The sequence below is a fragment of the Ailuropoda melanoleuca genome, chromosome 11, assembly GCF_002007445.2.
Source record: "Ailuropoda melanoleuca isolate Jingjing chromosome 11, ASM200744v2, whole genome shotgun sequence".
NCBI classification, from domain to species: Eukaryota; Metazoa; Chordata; class Mammalia; order Carnivora; family Ursidae; genus Ailuropoda; species Ailuropoda melanoleuca.
In genome coordinates this window covers 55,118,995-55,137,921 of record NC_048228.1, presented here as the reverse complement: position 1 = coordinate 55,137,921, position 18,927 = coordinate 55,118,995, and the positions used below count along the sequence as shown (strand labels likewise).

Below are 18,927 nucleotides of genomic sequence, written 5' to 3'. Positions count from 1 at the left end.
CTGTTTAGAAGCATGCTCCTTCCTTTGTTTTCAGCAGAGGCAGCTCCTGTGAAAGGAACACTTTATGAATGGATTTGGGGGCCTGCTGAGGGATTAGATGAGTTAATTTCTTCCTACTGATAGAAGGGAAAACTGGTTGGGTCAGATGGTCATGTCAAAAGATATCTCTGTTTGACTAATTATAGCCAGCAAGTGCTGAGAGGCTTTTAGGAAGGGAAGACAAACCCAAATAATCGACGTTTGTTAGTATGAAGATGGAAAAAAAAAAAAAAAGGTTGTAAAAATCCCTGTTTTTGGTGCAAAAGTCCAGATGCACTTGCTCTGAGCCAGAGAGGGCTGCTCTGGGGAAAGGCCATGGTGGACACGCAGGTTTTGTCTTTTCAGATGGCAGCACTCTTTCTTTTTCCGCTTCCTACGGGGAAGAAGCTCTTGCCATGCTCTTCATTGTCCATCAGAAAGAACTAGGTTTCTAATTACTTGCTATGTATAGTCTTGGAGGGAATGTGAAATATGTATCAAAGAGCCAAGGAATGCACCCATCATTATTCTCACTAACTCAGATGGTGCACAGGACAGTGCTTTAGTTGGCTGGATTTCTCAGCCTGGGAAGGGGGCTCTGGCCGTTAACGTTTTTTTAGTCTCCTTTCATTGTTACTGATTTTCCTCCTTTACTGCTGCTTCAGTTGTTGCATGCAACTTTAGGAAGGGCTTAGGTGCAAAGGCTAATAAACATTTTATTTAGGAAAAGTGTAAAAAAGTCCATAAAAGACTTTAGGATCGGCTCGATTGTGGTGGGGTGCAGAAGTGATGTTCTATAGGGATTTGTGTTGCATTCTATAGGTTGGTAAGACAGGAAAGGGTTCATGCTGAGAAGAAATGTGGGTGAACCTACCATTTGCTTTCCAAAGGGGAGACGGTACTGTTGATGTGCGTGCAGTCATCCAGACCTCCAGGATTTCGTTGTGCTTCTGAGGTCTTTAAAAAAAATTTCCCCATTAAGCTGCCATCCTTATCTACGTCTACTTCTACGAATGCTGTGTTGCTGATGACTTCTTTGCCCTCTGGACGGACTCTTCCGGATTGCTGGAAGGCATTTGTGATTACACCAGAGCCCCTGTCTGTCCTGCTCATTACTGTGCCTCCAGGCCCTAGCAGTATGCCTGGCACCTAGTAGGTACTCAGTCCATATTTACTGAGTGAATGAATGCATGAGGGAAGGAAAGAGAAAAGGACTTGATTGAATGAATGCCCTCTGTGTGTCTAGCACTCTGGTTGGTATGTTTCAGGTGCTGCGGTCATTGTCACCAACGGCCTCCATGTTACCAAGCTGAATTTTTACCTCTCTCTCCAACTTTCTCAGCCTCTCTGTAGCCACACTTCCTTGACATCACTCTTTTCTGGTTTTTCTTTTGCCTCTGACTGCTTTTGTTCCTCTGCTCTGCTTGCTAATGTTGACATGCTCCAGCACTTGGTTTTAGGTCTACACCTCAATTTCTACATTTTCTTCCTGGATGAGCTCCCCTAGTAATGGCTGCAGATTACCGGCTTCATTCATTGATTCTCCATTGTAGGCTCCCAAGCTCCAGACTTGGACCTTTAGTTGTATACCTGACAGCTCCTTTTTCAGATATAATAAGCATCTCAACCATTAAGAGGCCAGGAAAGATTGTGGATTCTCTCCCCAAAACCTGTTTCTCCCACAGCCTTCCCTGGGTTCCTAAGATAGTTTCCTTGGTCTCCTAATTATCCATTTTCACATAGCAGCCAGATTGATTCTTTAAAAAGGTAAAACAGCTCCTGTCAGTTTCCATCTTAAAATCTTAACTAGAGTTAGTAATATCGTACTACATATTTCATAGTTGCTAAGAGGGTAGATCTTAAAAGTTCTCAACCCAAGAAAAAAATCTTGTAACTGTGTGGTGATCATTATTGTGGTGATCATTTCGCAATATACACAAAAATTGAATCATGTACATCTGAAACTAATATAATGTGTGTCAGTTTTACCTCAATAAAACAACAAAACAAAATTCTTCAGTGGCTCCCATAACACCTAAGATTTTGACTACTTACCATGGCCTGCATGGGCCTGTTTTCTCCAGCATTGTCAAGTACCATTGACCTCTCTGCCCAGCATCACTGACCTCATTTCCTTCCTGGAACATGCTAAGCTTGTTCCCCCCGCCTTAGGGCCTTTGCACTTGCTGTTCCCTTTGCTTGGAATGCTCTGCCCTCAGATCTTCAAATGCCTGGTTCCTCCCTATCATTTTTGTCTCTACTCAAATGTCACCTCCTCAGAAGCCACTTCTGAACCATCTTATGCCAAGTAACCCCCTGCCTCATTTTATTTTGTGCAAAGCACTTAATGCTCTAAGAGTAACTTGTTCATCTGTTTATTATTAGTTTCTTAGGAATTTTGTCTGTCTTATTAATGAATGTATTCCCCCTTACTCTGGGAATGCTTGGAACATAGCCGGCACTAAATATTTGTTGAATTTGTAAATGTGTTGTATCATTTTATCTTCATGGAAACCTGAGGCTCAGAAAGGCTGGTAAATGATTTGACTTTTCAAGTCTTCAAGACATTTTCTATCATCCTGATGGCTGATCTATATCCTATTTGCATTTAGTTTTATATTTTTAGTTTGAGGATAGAGAAGGAAAAAGATATGTATCAGGATGAAATTGCATACAAGACCCATATCTCTGAAAGAAGATATTCTGCAAGTGTCCAAAGGTAATGAGTTTCTCAGTGGCATCATCCACCAGTAAAGGTTAGGGTAAAAAGAAAGAAGGAAATAATAAAGGAAGGAAGCTTACCTTTTTAAAACATGCAGTAGGTGCAAAGCACAACACTGAGTGTTTTCACGTATGTTACCTAATATGAATCTCAAAGCAGTCCTGCAGTGTTGATATCATTGCCTCCAGTTTCATTGGTGGAAAAACTGAGTCTCAGAGAGTTAAATACTTTGCTCCAGATGATACATCTAGTGGTAGTCTAGATTTTTTAAACCCAGGTCTACCTGACACCGAATTTCTGACTTTTTTATGCTCAGATGGTTGCTTTGCAAGATGGATATGCTCCTAAAATAGAAAAGAGGAAAATGTGAATTCAGTGCATATCCACATAGATTATAACAGATATCTGAAGCGCAAGAATAAGTTATATGGACAATATGGAAAACAGACTTACAATATTCAGTGCCTGAGCATATAATTGGATGAATCGAATACAGAGTGAACATTTGGTTCTCTGGCAGAGCTTATGTACGGTATGACATAGAGCAGCTGTCTCCAGAGAAAGTTCTTTGTTTCTAGACCGGTGCGACACAAGCAGCATTTGAGCAATTCGGGATTTTTTTCTGCTTTCACTATAAATAGAGCTCATGGAATTCTGCATGTCAAAGTTAATGCAATGAAAAGAAGTCACAAAATATGGAAATAAACCTTAACTCATCCTATAAACTAAGAAACATGTTTGGCATCAGGAGGCCGTAAAAACGCTGTCATTACTTGGATGGATTCTGAGGTCTTATTTAGCATATGAAATTGCAGAGCAGATCCTATTATGTAAGGAGACAGGAGGACAGCGTAACGTGGCTACAAACTGAAGAACTTTGTGCCCTTCAGGGAAGAGTTAACAGGACAGATATACATAGAGACGTGTGATAAGAACGTGGAAAATGAATGAATGGGTGGCATATATATATATATGTGCCTGTTGCTGAAGCCAGGCTGCTGGATAATCCTCAGATGTCAGATTTCCGTAAGGCCAACATGTGACTCAAAGCTTGCCACTCAACAGAGAATACTGGGCTGTGCTGGTATTCAGAGGCTGGCTGGAAGCTAGGCTCCCACTGTGCACTAGCCTAACTCCCTGTCGTTTTCTGTGTGTGGGTGGGTGTGCATGTGTGTGTGTGTGTGTGTGTGTGTGTGTGTGTGTGTGTGAGGGTATACATTTTTATGCAGTGGGTGTTTAAAGAGCTAAGCACTGAAGCTGGATTTCCACAAACGATCATCACGAGCACTCCAGACAAACCAAACTTCCTCTCTTGGTATTTTTTTTTTCTTGCTTTCATCTTTTTTTCTTTTTTTTTTCTTTTTGCAAATCCCAAAGGGAGAACCCCCAACATCCAGCCTGTAGGACTGGGATGATTTTCTCTCACCTGTCCATGTGGGTGCCCTCTCAAGGTTAGAACTGAAGCTATGTGGGACCGGCATGTTTCTCAAGCACCAGATGAGAGGAGCTGCGTGAAGGAGTAGCAGACACCAGACGAAGAGTGACTCTGCCCTGTTAGCATGAACAGCAGCCTGCAGGTTAACCTGCCCAGAAGCTGGGCTACTTCAAGTGGCTCACTCCAGGAGAAGTCTGAGCATTCTTTTTTCCTTTTTTATTACTATAGGATGGAGGATGAAGCTGTCCTGGACAGAGGGGCTTCCTTCCTTAAGCACGTGTGTGATGAAGAAGAAGTAGAAGGTGAGCTTCGTGGGTCTGGGGAAGTGTATATTCACATACCTGTGTCTCTGTAGACAATCGCACTCATGCCTGTCATCTATCTTGTATGTTTGAAGTTAAAACCTTAAGCCTTTCTATGGGGTTTTATTAGTCTGCACATGTTGCTTCAACACAGAAAGCAATTTTAAGAACTTCACTGGACCATTAGAAACTGAATCAGTAGTGGTCCTGCAAGGTTAAGAAAGGGGGGGAAGTGTCTTACGTTTGAAGCAGGTGCCTGTGTTAGCGGTGACTTTCTGTCAAAAATAAATATTTTGCCAGTTAGTTACCACCTTGCGATGACTAATTCAAAGAAGCTGCTAGATTTATATAAATGTATTTCGCAGCGTCTTCTAATATTCTTTCTTTCAGCTTGCAGGGTAGAGAAACAGATGTTACAGAAGGAGAATGATATTGTTGCAGGAAAAATGGGTATAAACAGAGGTTATAAAGAGGGGTAATCATGGATGAGTTTCCATTAGGAAATGATGGACACTTTTTTACTTAAAAGACCTCTAGGACCTCTTTTGTTAATGTTGCCCAGTGCCTGTTAAAAACCAAAGAAGAGTTAAATTTTAGTTGGTGCTATTATGCTTTCAGTGTGCCTCTCTTCTCCTGTCTCTTATCAGTAATGTGGGCATACTACTATTTATTTGATAGTGAGAAGACAGGGCTCAATTAATATTTAAGTAATTAAAGGCATCACTGATATACAAGATATAATTAATATTTACAATGAGATTTAAAAAATAATCAGAGTTGTAGACAGTACTCATGAAGTTAAATGAAACTTGCAAGTGAACTGTGTCCTATATTCTTCCCTTTAAAATCACTTGAGAGAATTCATATGTGTTTTGGAAACTCTAGTCTGATTGGTGCCATTTGGTAAACAGTTAATGCTTACCAAAAACTCGGACTAGTGTGGGGGAAGGGTTGTAAGAAAGAAGGTGGGCATTGTGTGTTCTGGAGTGATTCTTCAACCAGACTGAACACCAGGTTCTGGGCACATGATGCCTCTTGTACCTCCTGGAATAGTAGGCATAGTGTGGCCATGATGATGTTTCTCATGTTTGGTTACTAAGTTTCTTCTGACTGTGTAGTCCCCTCACCCCCCACTGCCCTCCTTCCCTCATTTATGCTCTTGACTCTGACTAATAAGAATTTGATGCCTGAGTTTCTTAGGAAAAAGGAAGCTATAGTATTTTCTTTCATATTGTTTTATGGGTTCCTTGCACTTTTACAACATGACTGTGGGAGAATGTCAAGTTAGTGCAAGCAAAATAGTAAAACTTGTGTCTTAAGATTCTTGTGCCCCTGGTGTTAAGTCTCTATTGTAGTGACTCCGTCACTGTCCCAGTGTCAAAGAGGAGATAAGAATCTTCAAGTTATAGCATATGAATGTAAGAAACATTGTAGGATTGAGTGAATATATACTTTAGGGATAATTAAAGTAGAAAAATCAGGGAGAAGGCTTGGGAATGAGATGTACTCTGTGTGTGTGTATGTATGTGTGTATGTGCCCACGTGTGTTTTCCTTGAGAATAATGTTCTAGCTAAGTTCACAGGAGATGTAAATCACTTCTTGAGTTTGTAAGGTCTGTAGGATTGAGAGCACGATACTGCAATAGGATATTGTACATGGGTTTCTTAAGACTTTGACTAACAAGTTTATTTCCTAAAGTACTTCCCTTGATTTTCAAGCACAAAATTAAAATAACAATGTAATGAATAGCAGACAAATCTGTAGTCAAGTTTCTTTAAGAAAAAACAAAAAGACAACAAAATATGGTAGAAACATCTGTAAAATTGTTTGGCTTTGGGATGATTAAACTTGCCACATGGATATTGTGTATTTTTGTATTCTGATAAGACTTCTGTTCTAAGATTATCTTTCATGCTGATTGGAGACTGAGCTGATTATACTTCTTTTGAGGCATGTTTAGCTAGTTGCCTGTTACTGCATTTTGAGACCCTATAGGACGGTTGCTTTTGGTGTCATTTGGTGGAGAACATCCAACAGTGCAGGCTCTTCTACAGCACAAGTCTCTTTTTTTTTTTTTTTTAAAGACAAAAAGCTTGAGCAGGGGGAGGGGCAGAGCAAGAGAGAATCTCAAGCAGACTCCACGCTGAGCATGGAGCTGGACGTGGGGGTCCATCTCAGGACCCTGAGATCATGACCTGCACCAAAATCAAGAAAGAGCCTGTCGTGTAACCACCTGAGCCATTCAGGCGCCCCTAAGGTACAAGTCTTGAAACTACAGTTAGGGACTATTTCTTTCTTTCTTTTTTTTTTTTTTTTAAAGATTTTTTTTGGGAGAGGAAGAAGCAGGCTCATAGCGGAGGAGCCTGATATGGGGCTTGATCCCAGAATGCCGGGATCACGCCCTGAGCCGAAGGCAGACACTTAACCGCTGTGCCACCCAGGCGCCCCAGGACTATTTATTTCTAATTTAGTGCCCTCTTAGTTGACCCTCGCATTTTTTCTCACCTAGCTTCATCTGGTGGGGGTGGAATCACTTAGATTTTATAGTGACCCCAGGCGAAGTATAAAGAAATTGAAATAGATGGGTTTATGGCTTATTCATGTTCTCAGTGGTTGAGAATGAAAACTGTCAAGACCTCTAATAAGGATTCATAGTTTGAGTGGGAATGTTTTCCACAAGGACTTGAGTCCATCTCATATTTTTAACTGCATAGAGAAGGGTGTATTTGGAGGAAAGCAAACTGTTATCTTGTTCTGAAGTACGTTTATGGCAGAAGAAAGTGCTGTACTTCTAAGGACCAGAAATCCAAAGGGCAAGGAGCTGGAACCCCTTTCATTTATATTATCAAATGTTTCCTTTTATCCAAGTAATTTCTCTTGCTTCTTGGATAAACATGGTTGAAGTATAATGCAGTACACTTGACTAAAGAAAACTTAAAACAAAATTTTGTTTTTTGAAGTAATTTGCACAAGTAAGATATACTCCTAATAAGTGATTATGAGTGTGACTAAGGTCCAGTAGCAGCTTTAGTTACTTTGGAATGTTCGTGCTTTTAAAATTCTTCTTAGGGTCCCTTAATTTGTGATAATCAGATTCAGCTCAGCCTGACGGTGAGGCGAGCGAGGTGCTCTCCCACAGTTCCTTCTGCTGTAGTTCTATGAAGGGGAGAGACTGAGACTTCCAGCCACGCCCTCAGTTCACCTGGTTCAACTTTACTCTCAGTGGGTGGCATGATGCTTAATCCAAGGTCTAAAAACTCAACAGAAAACCATTAACTGCAAAGCTCACTAAGAATAGAGTGAGTCAGAAGGGGAGTCATCTTCTGTTTAAATAATGAATTTATGTGGGATATATTTAAAGACCTAAGCCTCATTTTCACATAATTTCCTTCATGTGCATTTGTGTTAATGATTTAAAGAGATACCCTTTAAAAAAGGCAACCAAGTGCCAATTTTAACCTTTAAAATAAAGAGAAGCTTTTATATCTGTTCTCTCATTGGTTATCTTATATCATTGTATATGTATATGTGTATAGTTTTATAAAGTTAACATTTTAGTCATGGAGGGGTTACCAGATACTCGTACTTGTTTCTATACCAAAAGACTCCAGCTCCAGCCCAGACACTTCCACAGAATTGGTCTGTAGATGACAAATTGACATTACCAGAATGACCCAGAAATGCTGGCCATGAGGAACAACACTAAATTTTCATTTCAAACACACTTAGGGGAAATTGCCAAATTTTATTGGGTGAACCAAGGTTGAGATCGGAAGAAAGAGTCTCGTGTAGATTTTTCTAAACAGGAAATCCTATGGATGTTTTACCCTTAAAAAAGCCAGCCAAGATTTTGGATCTGTATGATATAAACAGATTACTTAATATTCTCATATTTTGCAATAGGGGAAAAGAGCAAACTCCACCTTATCCTTTGAGATAAGGCCTTGGCTCTGCAGGGCTAGGTAACTTCCCAGCAAGCCTTGGCAACTCTGACTTTATGAGGAGGGGCCTTTTCTTAACGTCAAGTCTAACCAGCAACTCAGGAAGCATAAAATACAGCAAGACAATATTGGCTGTAACGTGTCTCCGTTTCTGAAATGTGATCAGTGCTCTCAAAGCTATTATGATATATCGTGGTGGTTTTCCTCTTCCATTGAAAACCAAGCTTAGAAAGAAGTGAGCTCACATCTGTCCAAATGGAAGAATAATTTTACAAATTCCCATGTCTACTGATGGACATTAACAGAGAGAATTGTTAAAAATCCATGGAATTTATGGGAAGATTATTTTTAGGGAAATAAAAATAAAGTAGAGCAGGGTCTGGAACAGAGTAGATGTTTACTAAACATTTGTTAAAAGGAAGAATTGAATATATGAATATATAACATAAGCTAAGTAAAGCATATGCAGAATTACCTTATATAATCCTCTAAAGTCTTTGTTTAAAGTTTTAGTCAGAAATTTGGTTCCCTTTAGTACTCTTAATCAAATGAGACAACATAGGCTCTAAAGATCCTATCCTCGCTATTACTGCTGTTTGATTTTGCAGAGATCATTGACATATTTATGTTGTTTATATATCTGTATTGATAAGTAAAAGGGGCCCTAAAACATGTCTGTGTTATTCTCTTTCCTTCTACTCTGTCTTTTGAAGACGGAGGCTAAACTAATGAAATGGTGACGTTTGTCTTTTTGGAGGTCAGAATCTCCACATTTTACAGACATGAAATCATAATGACTTAACCCTATTTTTCGCTAGAGGATATCATGATGACGTATTTATGTGTATTGGAGGAGGTAGTATTCTAAAGAAAAAGTGGGGCCATGTGGACATTTGTTAATAATTACAATGGTGAAAAACGTAATTGCCAAGAAGGAGTGAATGAAAACCTATCGGATGGGAAGGGAGGGGCCAAGTTGGAGCTGGGGCTATTCTGAGCGCGGGCTCTAAGTGTCCGGTTGCATTTTGCTGACCTCTTCTCTGCTGTTCACTCTGATTGCTCAGAAGCTGTGTGTACAGAGGAAACACTCAGGCAAATATTGCTGAAGGAAAAGCCTTCTTGAAAGAAACCTGTATCCACCCATTGGAGAGCTTTAAAGAAATGTGGTGAGGTGTGTAAGGGTTGATACCTGAGCAGCAACTTGGGTTTCCCAGAGCAGGTTGTGCGCATACAGACGTTTCTCAGCACCCTGCTGCTTTTTCATCATGGCCTGAGCTGAAAGGCCGCCAGAGTCCCTCAAGCAGGCAACACTTAGCTCAGGAGCTATTTGACACCTGCTGCATCAGTGAAGTTAAATATTTGCATATAGATTTCTTTAACTTCGAGGGACTCTGATGGTAATGCCATGGGTTTGCAACTGGAATCAGACATTCCTTCCCAGAGTTTTCCAATTGTAAAGAATTCCCCAAGTAGTACGGTATGAGCTAAAGCCCTTGTGAAGACTCTTCCGTCCTAGGTTTCTGCATTGTTTTTCCACATAAGAAATTGAACTTTGTAGTTGGGTTGTGTTTTATAAGGATCCAGAAATTCTGAAATGATATACTTGCAGCAATTTTGTCTATAGATTGAGTTTCTTTTTAGAAGCTTTTTATATTTTTATCTTTTAGAAGCTTTTTATATTTTTGAAACATACTGTTTGATCCTTATTTTGGGCACATATTGTTTGATATATTTTTTATTACCTCATTTTTTAAATTAAAATAGTTGTTCAAGTTGTTAAAGCCGAGTGGCTAGGCATCAGTTTGGGAATATAAGTTTTAAAACTTTTGCCTGATCTGCTCAATCATTGCATAAGTGAAGGGAGCAAATTGCAGTTTGGACTTTGGGTTTCTCGCTCTGTAATGGGAATAATAGAATGTGCCATTTCCCATACAATTGTTTTGATAATTACCAGAAACTATGTTGCTGCTCTACCTGGCACTGGGAATAGGGGTGCTTTATTATCCTTTGCCTTCCTAACCACACTTACCTTTTTCTTCTTGTATTGGAAAAGGCAATGGTCAAGAATGGTCAAGTGAAGTTTCCCAAGGCCTGCTGTCTATTTCTCTTTGGACTCATTCCATTTCCCTTGAAGCTCTGGGTGTGAGATCTGATTTTCATGGTTAGACTGCTCTCATACATATTGCCCCTAATTTGTAAAATTGTTTTCTTTTCCGAGAAGAGACATATTAACTATAATTGTATACAGGTTAAAATATAAGTGTGTGCCCTTTGTCTAATGAAGCCTGTAAAATTGCTTCTTCTGGAAAACAGATTTAAGTGTATGGTATTTTCCCACCAATGAGGAGGATTCAGGGGTCATGATTATATCTATATCTATATCATCTATATCTATATCTATATATCTATCTATATCTATCATGTGTATAAACATATTTTCTATGAGATGTATATATTCCTTCTCCCCACCCAGCATGAACTAGAATAATTCTGTTCTTTGTTGGTTATTATATAATTTAGGTGCCAATTAAATGAGATTATGCAATAGTATAGAAATAAACCTGAGCTAAATATTTCCCCATTTTTGTCATCACAAGATTCAGAATCATTGGGGGAATTGAGAATTGGGTCTGATGAGAGAGAAGAGAGTAAAACAGGGATAGCGCTGAATAAAGCTCAGTTGAGGTGCTCTTGTTGCTGTGGTGAGCTTGCTGGTGGGATTTTATTTAATTTTTAAAAAATTTTGCTTTACTTTCTCGGCTGATAGCGTTTAGGGGACTGAGGTGAGAAGCTGCTGTGACAGGCGCTCACCAGAGGTTCCAAGCACTGTGCCCCTGAGGCTGCTGATTGCCAGGTGGGATGAGGTGAAGGTAGGGAGGGTGGTGAGTGACATGCATTGAATCAGCAGTATAGGTGACTTAAATAACTCCCTTCTCTGAATAGCTGCAAAAGCTTTTAAATCCTGTTAATTGTTTTTACCTTTCCATGGAGTTAGAATTAGAAGGCAGTGCTGTATCCAAAGTGTTCACCTTTCTTTATACTCTACTGACTTTGAAAGGAGAACAGACCCTACTTAAGCCTCTTGAGACATTATTTTACTGACTCTTTTCATGGTGGAATGCTCAATAACTTTTAGCAGGCCAAAACTTCTGGAAAAAAAAGTAGCTTTTGAATTTTAATAATATTGGCCAACATATCAGCTTTAGAGGGCCAGAACTGCACATTTGTAGTTTAGTTAAATCACCACCCCACCTCCAGCTGATTATTCAATTTTCAACAAGCAATTCTATCCCTGCTGAAAAATAGAGAAAATGTCTTGGATGTAGAGTGAAAGCTCATAATTTAATCCAATGGATACATGTATTTTGCAAATTAGATCAGTATCTGATTGTTCAGGTACTTTTATTCAGTCTGTGCGGTGGGTTAGAGAACATAGCAGAGAACCAGGAGTCTTAGAACCTGTTTCTATTTCTGGCTCTGCCCTATCTTTGTGGATGACATGAGGCCACTAATGCTTATGTGGTTATATTTCCTTTATGCAAAGTGCAGTTAGTAATCTATCTTCTTATCTAGCTATCAGAGATGCTCTGAGGATTCTTGGATAATACCTGAAAAATACTTCGATATTGGCAGTAAGCCATTGACAAATTACGTAATTTCTGAGTATCAGTTTGTTCTACAAAGAAATAGCGTTTGTGCCTCCCTATCTCTTAGTTTTGCTAAGAGTATAAGTAAACTAATTTGAAATCTCCAGGTTGAACCCTATAAATTTAAGATACTATCTCCCTTGGCTATATTCCCTGCCTTTAATTTATTACCAGTGGTTGCCACTTTCTTGCCAGTGGTTGCTGTGATTGCAGAATGAGTTCAGACTAAAGCTAATACTGTTGTCTGGTAATCAACAAATTAGTGGATTAGTATCTATGTTAACTCTTCTTATTAACTTTAACGGATGCATAGTTTTTTTGTTTGTTTGTTTTGTTTTGTTTTGTTTTGCTTTAAGCTTATCAAAATGTTAAGAATAGTTGCAGATACAAACACTAATATGTTGCTTTTCCAGGCTCATATGTATCCTTGAACATGATAACATATTCTAATTAAAGTCACAATTAATGTTCAGTCAAATAAGCCAGTCATTATTTAAGGACGAGGTTGGTTGATATGATGATTTAGAGAATGTATCATGTACATGGGTGAGTGGAAATATATACAGAGGTATATATTTCCCATAGAGTGACATTAAGTTGAACCCTAAAGGATGAAAGGATAATTATCGGGAGCATCATGGGCATACGTGTATAAAGACCCGAAGGTGAGAAGGAGGTAGGCCTATTTGAGAAGTGGAAATGAGAATGATATGGCTGGACCAGGTGAACAGGGTGGAAGTGGCCTGAGGTGGAAAAGACCCTGTTAATTCATGGCCTTTTATGCTATGCTAAAGATATAGAATTGTATTGAGTGTGCACTGGGGAAACCATTGCAGAAGTGTTTTAAGCAGGAAAGTGACCAAATTTTCCATTTTAAAGAACATCCCTTTGGCTGATACATGGAGAAAGCATTCCAGGAGGTGGAAGATTAAAGTCGGGAGACTGTTGCTAGGATTCGACTAAGAGATGATTTTGGATCAGACTAGAGTGGGGACTAAAGAGGTGGAGACAAATGGGTTGAATTGCGAGGATCTGCTGATGGACAGAAGGACGAATGGGAGTGATTGCTTCTGGATTTCTGCTATGAGCAATTTGGGAAATTCATGTGCCATTTTGTGGAGGCTTGAAGTCTGTTCCGTCTGGAGCCAGAAAGGAACTTGGAAAGAGAGATGGATGAGAACTGGAAGGAGCACCTGGAAGAATAGGAAGTGGGAAGAATTGAGCGGAAGAGAATGAAAGATGTTGGAAGAGCTTATGAAAAGGCGAGAGGAAGATGAAAACAGCCTGGCTGGCCTCACCTGTTCATAAGCTCTTCATTTTTGGGATGAGCACTGCCCTGAGAAAGTCTGGGTCCTTGTCCTTGTTGTTCCAGTTCCTGTCAGTGTTGCCACAAGCAAATCACTTTAACCTCTCCAGGCGGCTCTGCTCGTCTGTAAGGTGAGAACGTTGAGCTGTAGTTTCTCTAAGATCCTTTTTAGCTCTAAAAATTCTATAACCATTCTTAAATATTTTAATTGGTTAAGTAATGGAGCACATAGATGGGAAGACTGAAAGTTTGTTTACTGTTTCTCCCAGTGATCAGTGGTGATCAACTTCTCATTCCAGGGGTGCCTGGGTGGTGCAGTCAGTTGAGTGTCTAACTCTTGGTTTGGGCTCAGGTCATGATCTCAGGGTCATGAGATCAAGCCCCTCCCCCCAACACCCCAGTCCGGCTCTGCACTCAGCAGGGAGTCTGCTGGAGATTCTTTCCCTCTGCCCCTTCCCCAACATGTGCGCCCATGGGCTCTCGCGCACGCTCTCTCTCTCTCTCAATTAAATAACGAAATCTTTAAACTTGTCATTCTGTGATTGTAAGAGAGAAACATTTTCAGAGAATTCCTGAGGGGCCTTTTTTTCCTTCCGGGTAATTACTAACTTGAAAGGCTATTTTTTTTTTTCTTCCGTGTTTTGCAGACAGTGGAAGATGGGAGGGATGGTGGTGGTGGGCTGGCACCATGGTAGTGGGAAAGCGGAAAGGAAACCTTACATATCCAGGAGCACCAAGAATCCCAGTCTTTACATTATTAGCTGGCTATTTGGCTTCGGTTGGCTCACCAGTAAATGAAGAGGTTGAACCATGTAATGTTTAAGGTCATTTCAACTCTGAAAGTATGATTATGTGCTGCTGTGTCAGTGAATGTTGTCCTCTTTTCTGGGCATGTGAAAAACCATAGCCATGGAGATGCTGGGATTGGTCTTATTTAGGCTAATTTAAGTCTCTCGGGGTATTTTCTCTAGTTCTTGGTCATTGTTTTAGTACTATGGCATTATCCATATCTCATTTACGTATGTATAGGTATGTGAGAGGAGGGAAGTATGGGAACTAATATTAAATATTTGATACCTGATTAGCCATGAGTGCATTAACTATATGGTGGATTATCTGTCTATAGCAACTAAAGACCATTCTTCCTATTGCCCAGCCAGGGCTTAGGCCAGTGTGAAAAGGGAAGCCATAATAGAGTTGGAGATGGACAATGTGGGTAGGATGAGAGTGTGAATGTGTGCATTTATGTGTCTCTCTCAGCTGCCTCTCTGGCTGCAATTGCAAATCCAGTTATCAATGACCATTGGATTAGCCATTGTTTTCTCTCTTCCAAACCTGCTTCCCATTCAGTTGAGCAAATGGTGACCGCAAGAGAAATAATGGAAACTGTCAGTTCTCAGTGTTTGGATCACAGGTGGATTTTGTCTGACAGCATGTGTAGTACACATTAAAATTCACCAGGTCTTTTTGGGTTCTGGGGTGTCAGGATGAGTGGAGGGGTCATCTCTTCCTGTTGGGTGGTTCTTCCTCACTCTTAGCACTGCCCTGCCTGGCGCTAGCCTTCCCAGGTCTTTTGGTTGCAATCTGCTCTGCTTAGTCAAATCAAAGGACAGTAGCACGTGGGGCTTGGCACTTCGTGAAGGCTTTGGGTAAAACTGTACCCAGAACAGGGTGGAGATTGCCGGGCATGTGTTTCTGGGCAGGGTGAGGGAAGATTGAGGTTGTGGACGGTGTTGTCTCTGTTGAACATTTAAGCCCTGTATAATGACTAAAGCAGCCCACTGAGGGGCAAGGTAGACTTGGTTTAAAGCTGGCTCTTCTGTTCTCATGAATGCCTTTGCTAGAGAGTGGGGGGCTTCACAGGTTGTTATCAGGGCTCAAGGGTGGTGGAAATAAGGAGCAATCATGCTCTATATTTTCACCCCTGGAAAGGGAAGGGAGAAGGAGGATCAACCCTTGTGTGGCACCTTTGTGTACCATACACGGCAGGAGATGCTTTATTGACATGGTTTGATTTGGACCGTGCATAAAAATGACCTCTCTCTCTCAATGCATCTTCCTATGTATGGAGAATATACAGATATCTCTCTATATCTGTATATACCTATATCTAGTAGATATAAATATAGGGAATATAGATACACATATAGATTATAGTTTATGTCTACAGGTGAATAGAAAAGAGATTTTGCTAGAGCAAAGTTAATATTACATTGGAGAGTCAACTTTTTAGAGATTGTGAAGCACTTCAGGAACTGCACTTTATGAAAAATGAGATGACTTTTAGTCCTGTTTATTCATTAAGGTAGGTTCTGTACTACATTTCATTGGTTGCTTTAACATAGATATTTTCAAATTATTGGTGACCACTGAATATATTGAAGTTATATTTCTTTAAAAATATTCACTGATTCAAACTTTTTATCATGCTGGTCAGTTTTTGTCTCTTACTAGCTATCAGTGATGGTAACTGTCATGGAATCTTAACCTCAGCATGTGGTCTTCAAATCCTTCTCTTTACCTAAAGACTATAATTAGAACTTTGCTAGAAATGGGCACTTAAAAGACAGGTGGAGAAGTTTACTGAGGACAGGAGGTTAGCTGAGTAACCATAAGCTTGACTCCCTTTCAAGATGTTTTTCCTGTAGCTGTTTGTTTCTGCCTAGAGATTGTTATCATCTTCATCATCATCATCAAATATTAAATATTAAAAGCACTGTACTTAGAAAACAGCAGATAACAAGCTGAGATTTCTTATCAGTCTTGCTTGGGGAACCTCAGGTTGCCTTAAGGATTTCTTTGAGGCTTTCAGTGGACAAAATTCCCATGCAGTTCAGTGGGAAGAAAAGTATTTCCCTGTTTTTCATCACTTGGACTGTTTATTTGCTTGCAAGCCTAATCTTAAGTGTAATTGGTAGCATTAATATTAAAAGAGATTACTCATCAGCATTCTAAATTATTTATAAATAAATTACATAAGTAATATATAACTTTCTATTAATAAACATATGCATTATTATTTTTTTGTGTGTGTGAAAAGTGACCCCTACCCAAAATACAAAAAGAGAAATCAGCCCTTGTCTTGTGTAGTGGTATAAATTTGAAATGTGGACCCTCCTGCAAACATTTCATCAAGGTTTGACTTCCCCCCTCTTAACTGCAAAATTACACCATGCCCTTTGAAGGGGATTTTCTTTCCATGAGCTGGTATTTATGCCCCAGTAAATTATAGCAATGTTACTTGGATTATATCTTATTAGAGGTGCTTATGGACACTCTTACATGTTTGTGAGTAATAGGCTAACAAATTATTTGTATTTCATTTATTAAGGTATTTCAGATTGTATGTACTGATCTGTTTATTTTTTTTTTTTTTTATTTTTTTTTATTTTTTAAAGATTTTATTTCTTTATTCGACAGAGATAGAGACAGTCAGCGAGAGAGGGAACACAAGCAGGGGGAGTGGGAGAGGAAGAAGCAGGCTCATAGCAGAAGAGCCTGACGTGGGGCTCGATCCCATAACGCCGGGATCACGCCCTGAGCCGAAGGCAGACGCTTAACCGCTGTGCCACCCAGGCGCCCCTGTTTATTTTTTTTAAAGAATATATAACAACTTCATTTTATTCTTCCAAGATTTTATTTAAATTTCAAGTTAGTTAACGATAGTGTAGTATTGGTTTTTAGGAGTAGAATTTAGATTCATCGCTTACATATAACACCCAGTGCTCATCCTGACAAGTGCCCTCCTTCAGGCCCATCATTTATTTAGGCCCCCACCAACCCTCCCCTCCGCCCACCTCCCCTCCAGCAAAGTGTCAAACCCACAGCCTCTGTGGCATCTGGACTTGATACTATGATTCCGTTTAAGGTTCTTGTTCCTGTACTTCTCAAAACTCTTTGACATTTGTTTTGGTTTGAGAAGTAAAGTCTGTAGCACCTTTTTATAATCTGTCACTCACCCAGTGGCTCTGCCTCCTCTTCTACATTTTTCTTTTCATAATTAAAATAGAAATAATAAATATCTCTTAATTTTGCTTCCCTCCCTTACATCCTTCTTGGCAATAGATACAGCATGTTTTAGGCATCTTGGCATAAAACCAGCTTCCTTTAACTAAGTCAGGGAAGGCAGTATTGGACTTATATTTTGGGAATATTGCTGATTAGTTCTAGAAGGATGATATAAAGTGCCAAGCATTGTGGAATCTTTGAACTGGAGAAAACAGAAATTCAGTTAATTATAGGAGGAGCAACAATGTGGATAAAATCAAATTTGGGACATCCCTCAATGTTTAATTAGAGATGTGTGTAAGAGGATGGGGATGGCAAAGATTTTACCTGTCTTCTGGTGATCCTTTAGATAGATCTAAATCTATAGGTCTAAACCTTTGCCTAGAAATCTACCCTCCCCCACAGCCACACTCAGCCATCCCCAACCTCTTCCCTCAGTACTGACATCTCAGCTTTTAAAAAATATTTATATACTGCCTTATTCCAAAAACGGTTTAGTGTGAAGGGAAAATAATAGTTGAAAAGCTGTAAGAGTGAGGTTAGTGTATAAATGCATGTCACGAAACTCTGCCTTCCCGCCACTCTTTGGCTTGAGATTTGTCTCTTGTGTTTCTAGCAGCCAACACAAGGAAGGAAGTGTAATCAGTTATAAGACTGAACATATAAACACTGTATACTCTATAGTGTAAGTACTCTCCCCCCCAAGAAAAAGCCAAACTAACAAACCACCACTAAAGCAGTGATGAAACACTCACTGTTCTTGATATTGACAACTGTGAGCTATTTCTCCTCTGGGATTTAATGAGTTAGTTGGTGACAGTATCCGTGAGTTCCCTGAACCTTAGTTTCTTTGCCTGTACAATTAGGATAATGTATTTAATTTGTACAGTTGTGATGATTGCACGAGGTAATAGATATAAGAGACCTAACCAGAACCTGGCACATTTGTAAATATCCAACAAGTTGTTGCTCTCATTCGTATGTACAGTAAACACAGTAATACGTTTCCTAAAGGAGCTAATAGATCTGTCTTGCATATAGAGGCATATGATGTTTAACTACCCAGTCCTTTATAGAATTTTGAGTTTGGCTGGTGTAAAAACCTCTTTTGGTTTGATGGGTTTAATCCTACAAAATTCTAAATCATCTTTGATCGTGTCTGAAAGCCTCTTTAACTCAAATGACTATAGAGTTATTAAGTATAAGAGTTCTCCTTTGGTCTGAAAACATGATAGCAACTATCAATGACCTGAATTTAGAAATATCTCAGGAATTGAAAGAATTGTCCATGATGGCATCACAGTACTTCTGCTTTCAGCTGAGGTGGAACAGGTGAGGAAGGGAAGATGCAAGCATCACCCAGTGATAATTTCTGACATTCAGAGATAACTAAGAAAGCCATGTTTTCTTCCCAGTAGTACTGGCTGTGGCATGGATTATGAGATATTCCCAAGACATTTAGAGTTTGTTGGGAACTTGCACCATCTGTCAGAGAAAGGCATGCAGGGTATTTATTTGAACACATGATACTGAGACCATTGCCAAAT

At 39.7% G+C, this 18,927-nt stretch overlaps 1 protein-coding gene across 3 annotated transcripts in view; it reads left to right on the top strand.

The window, feature by feature from the left end:
* Window positions 1–4,035: 4,035 nt before the first annotated feature.
* SLC4A4 (solute carrier family 4 member 4) overlaps window positions 4,036–18,927 on the top strand; it is a 299,158-nt gene continuing 284,266 nt past the window's right edge. For 2 of the 3 annotated variants that reach the window (XM_019799962.2, XM_019799963.2), the window contains exons 1-2: window positions 4,036–4,055; window positions 4,404–4,477. In XM_019799962.2, coding sequence (XP_019655521.1) covers window positions 4,405–4,477 — 73 coding nt within the window. In that variant the 5' untranslated portion in view covers window positions 4,036–4,055; window position 4,404. The remainder of the gene's footprint in view (window positions 4,056–4,403; window positions 4,478–18,927) is intronic. The other variant, XM_019799961.2, reaches the window with a different exon arrangement.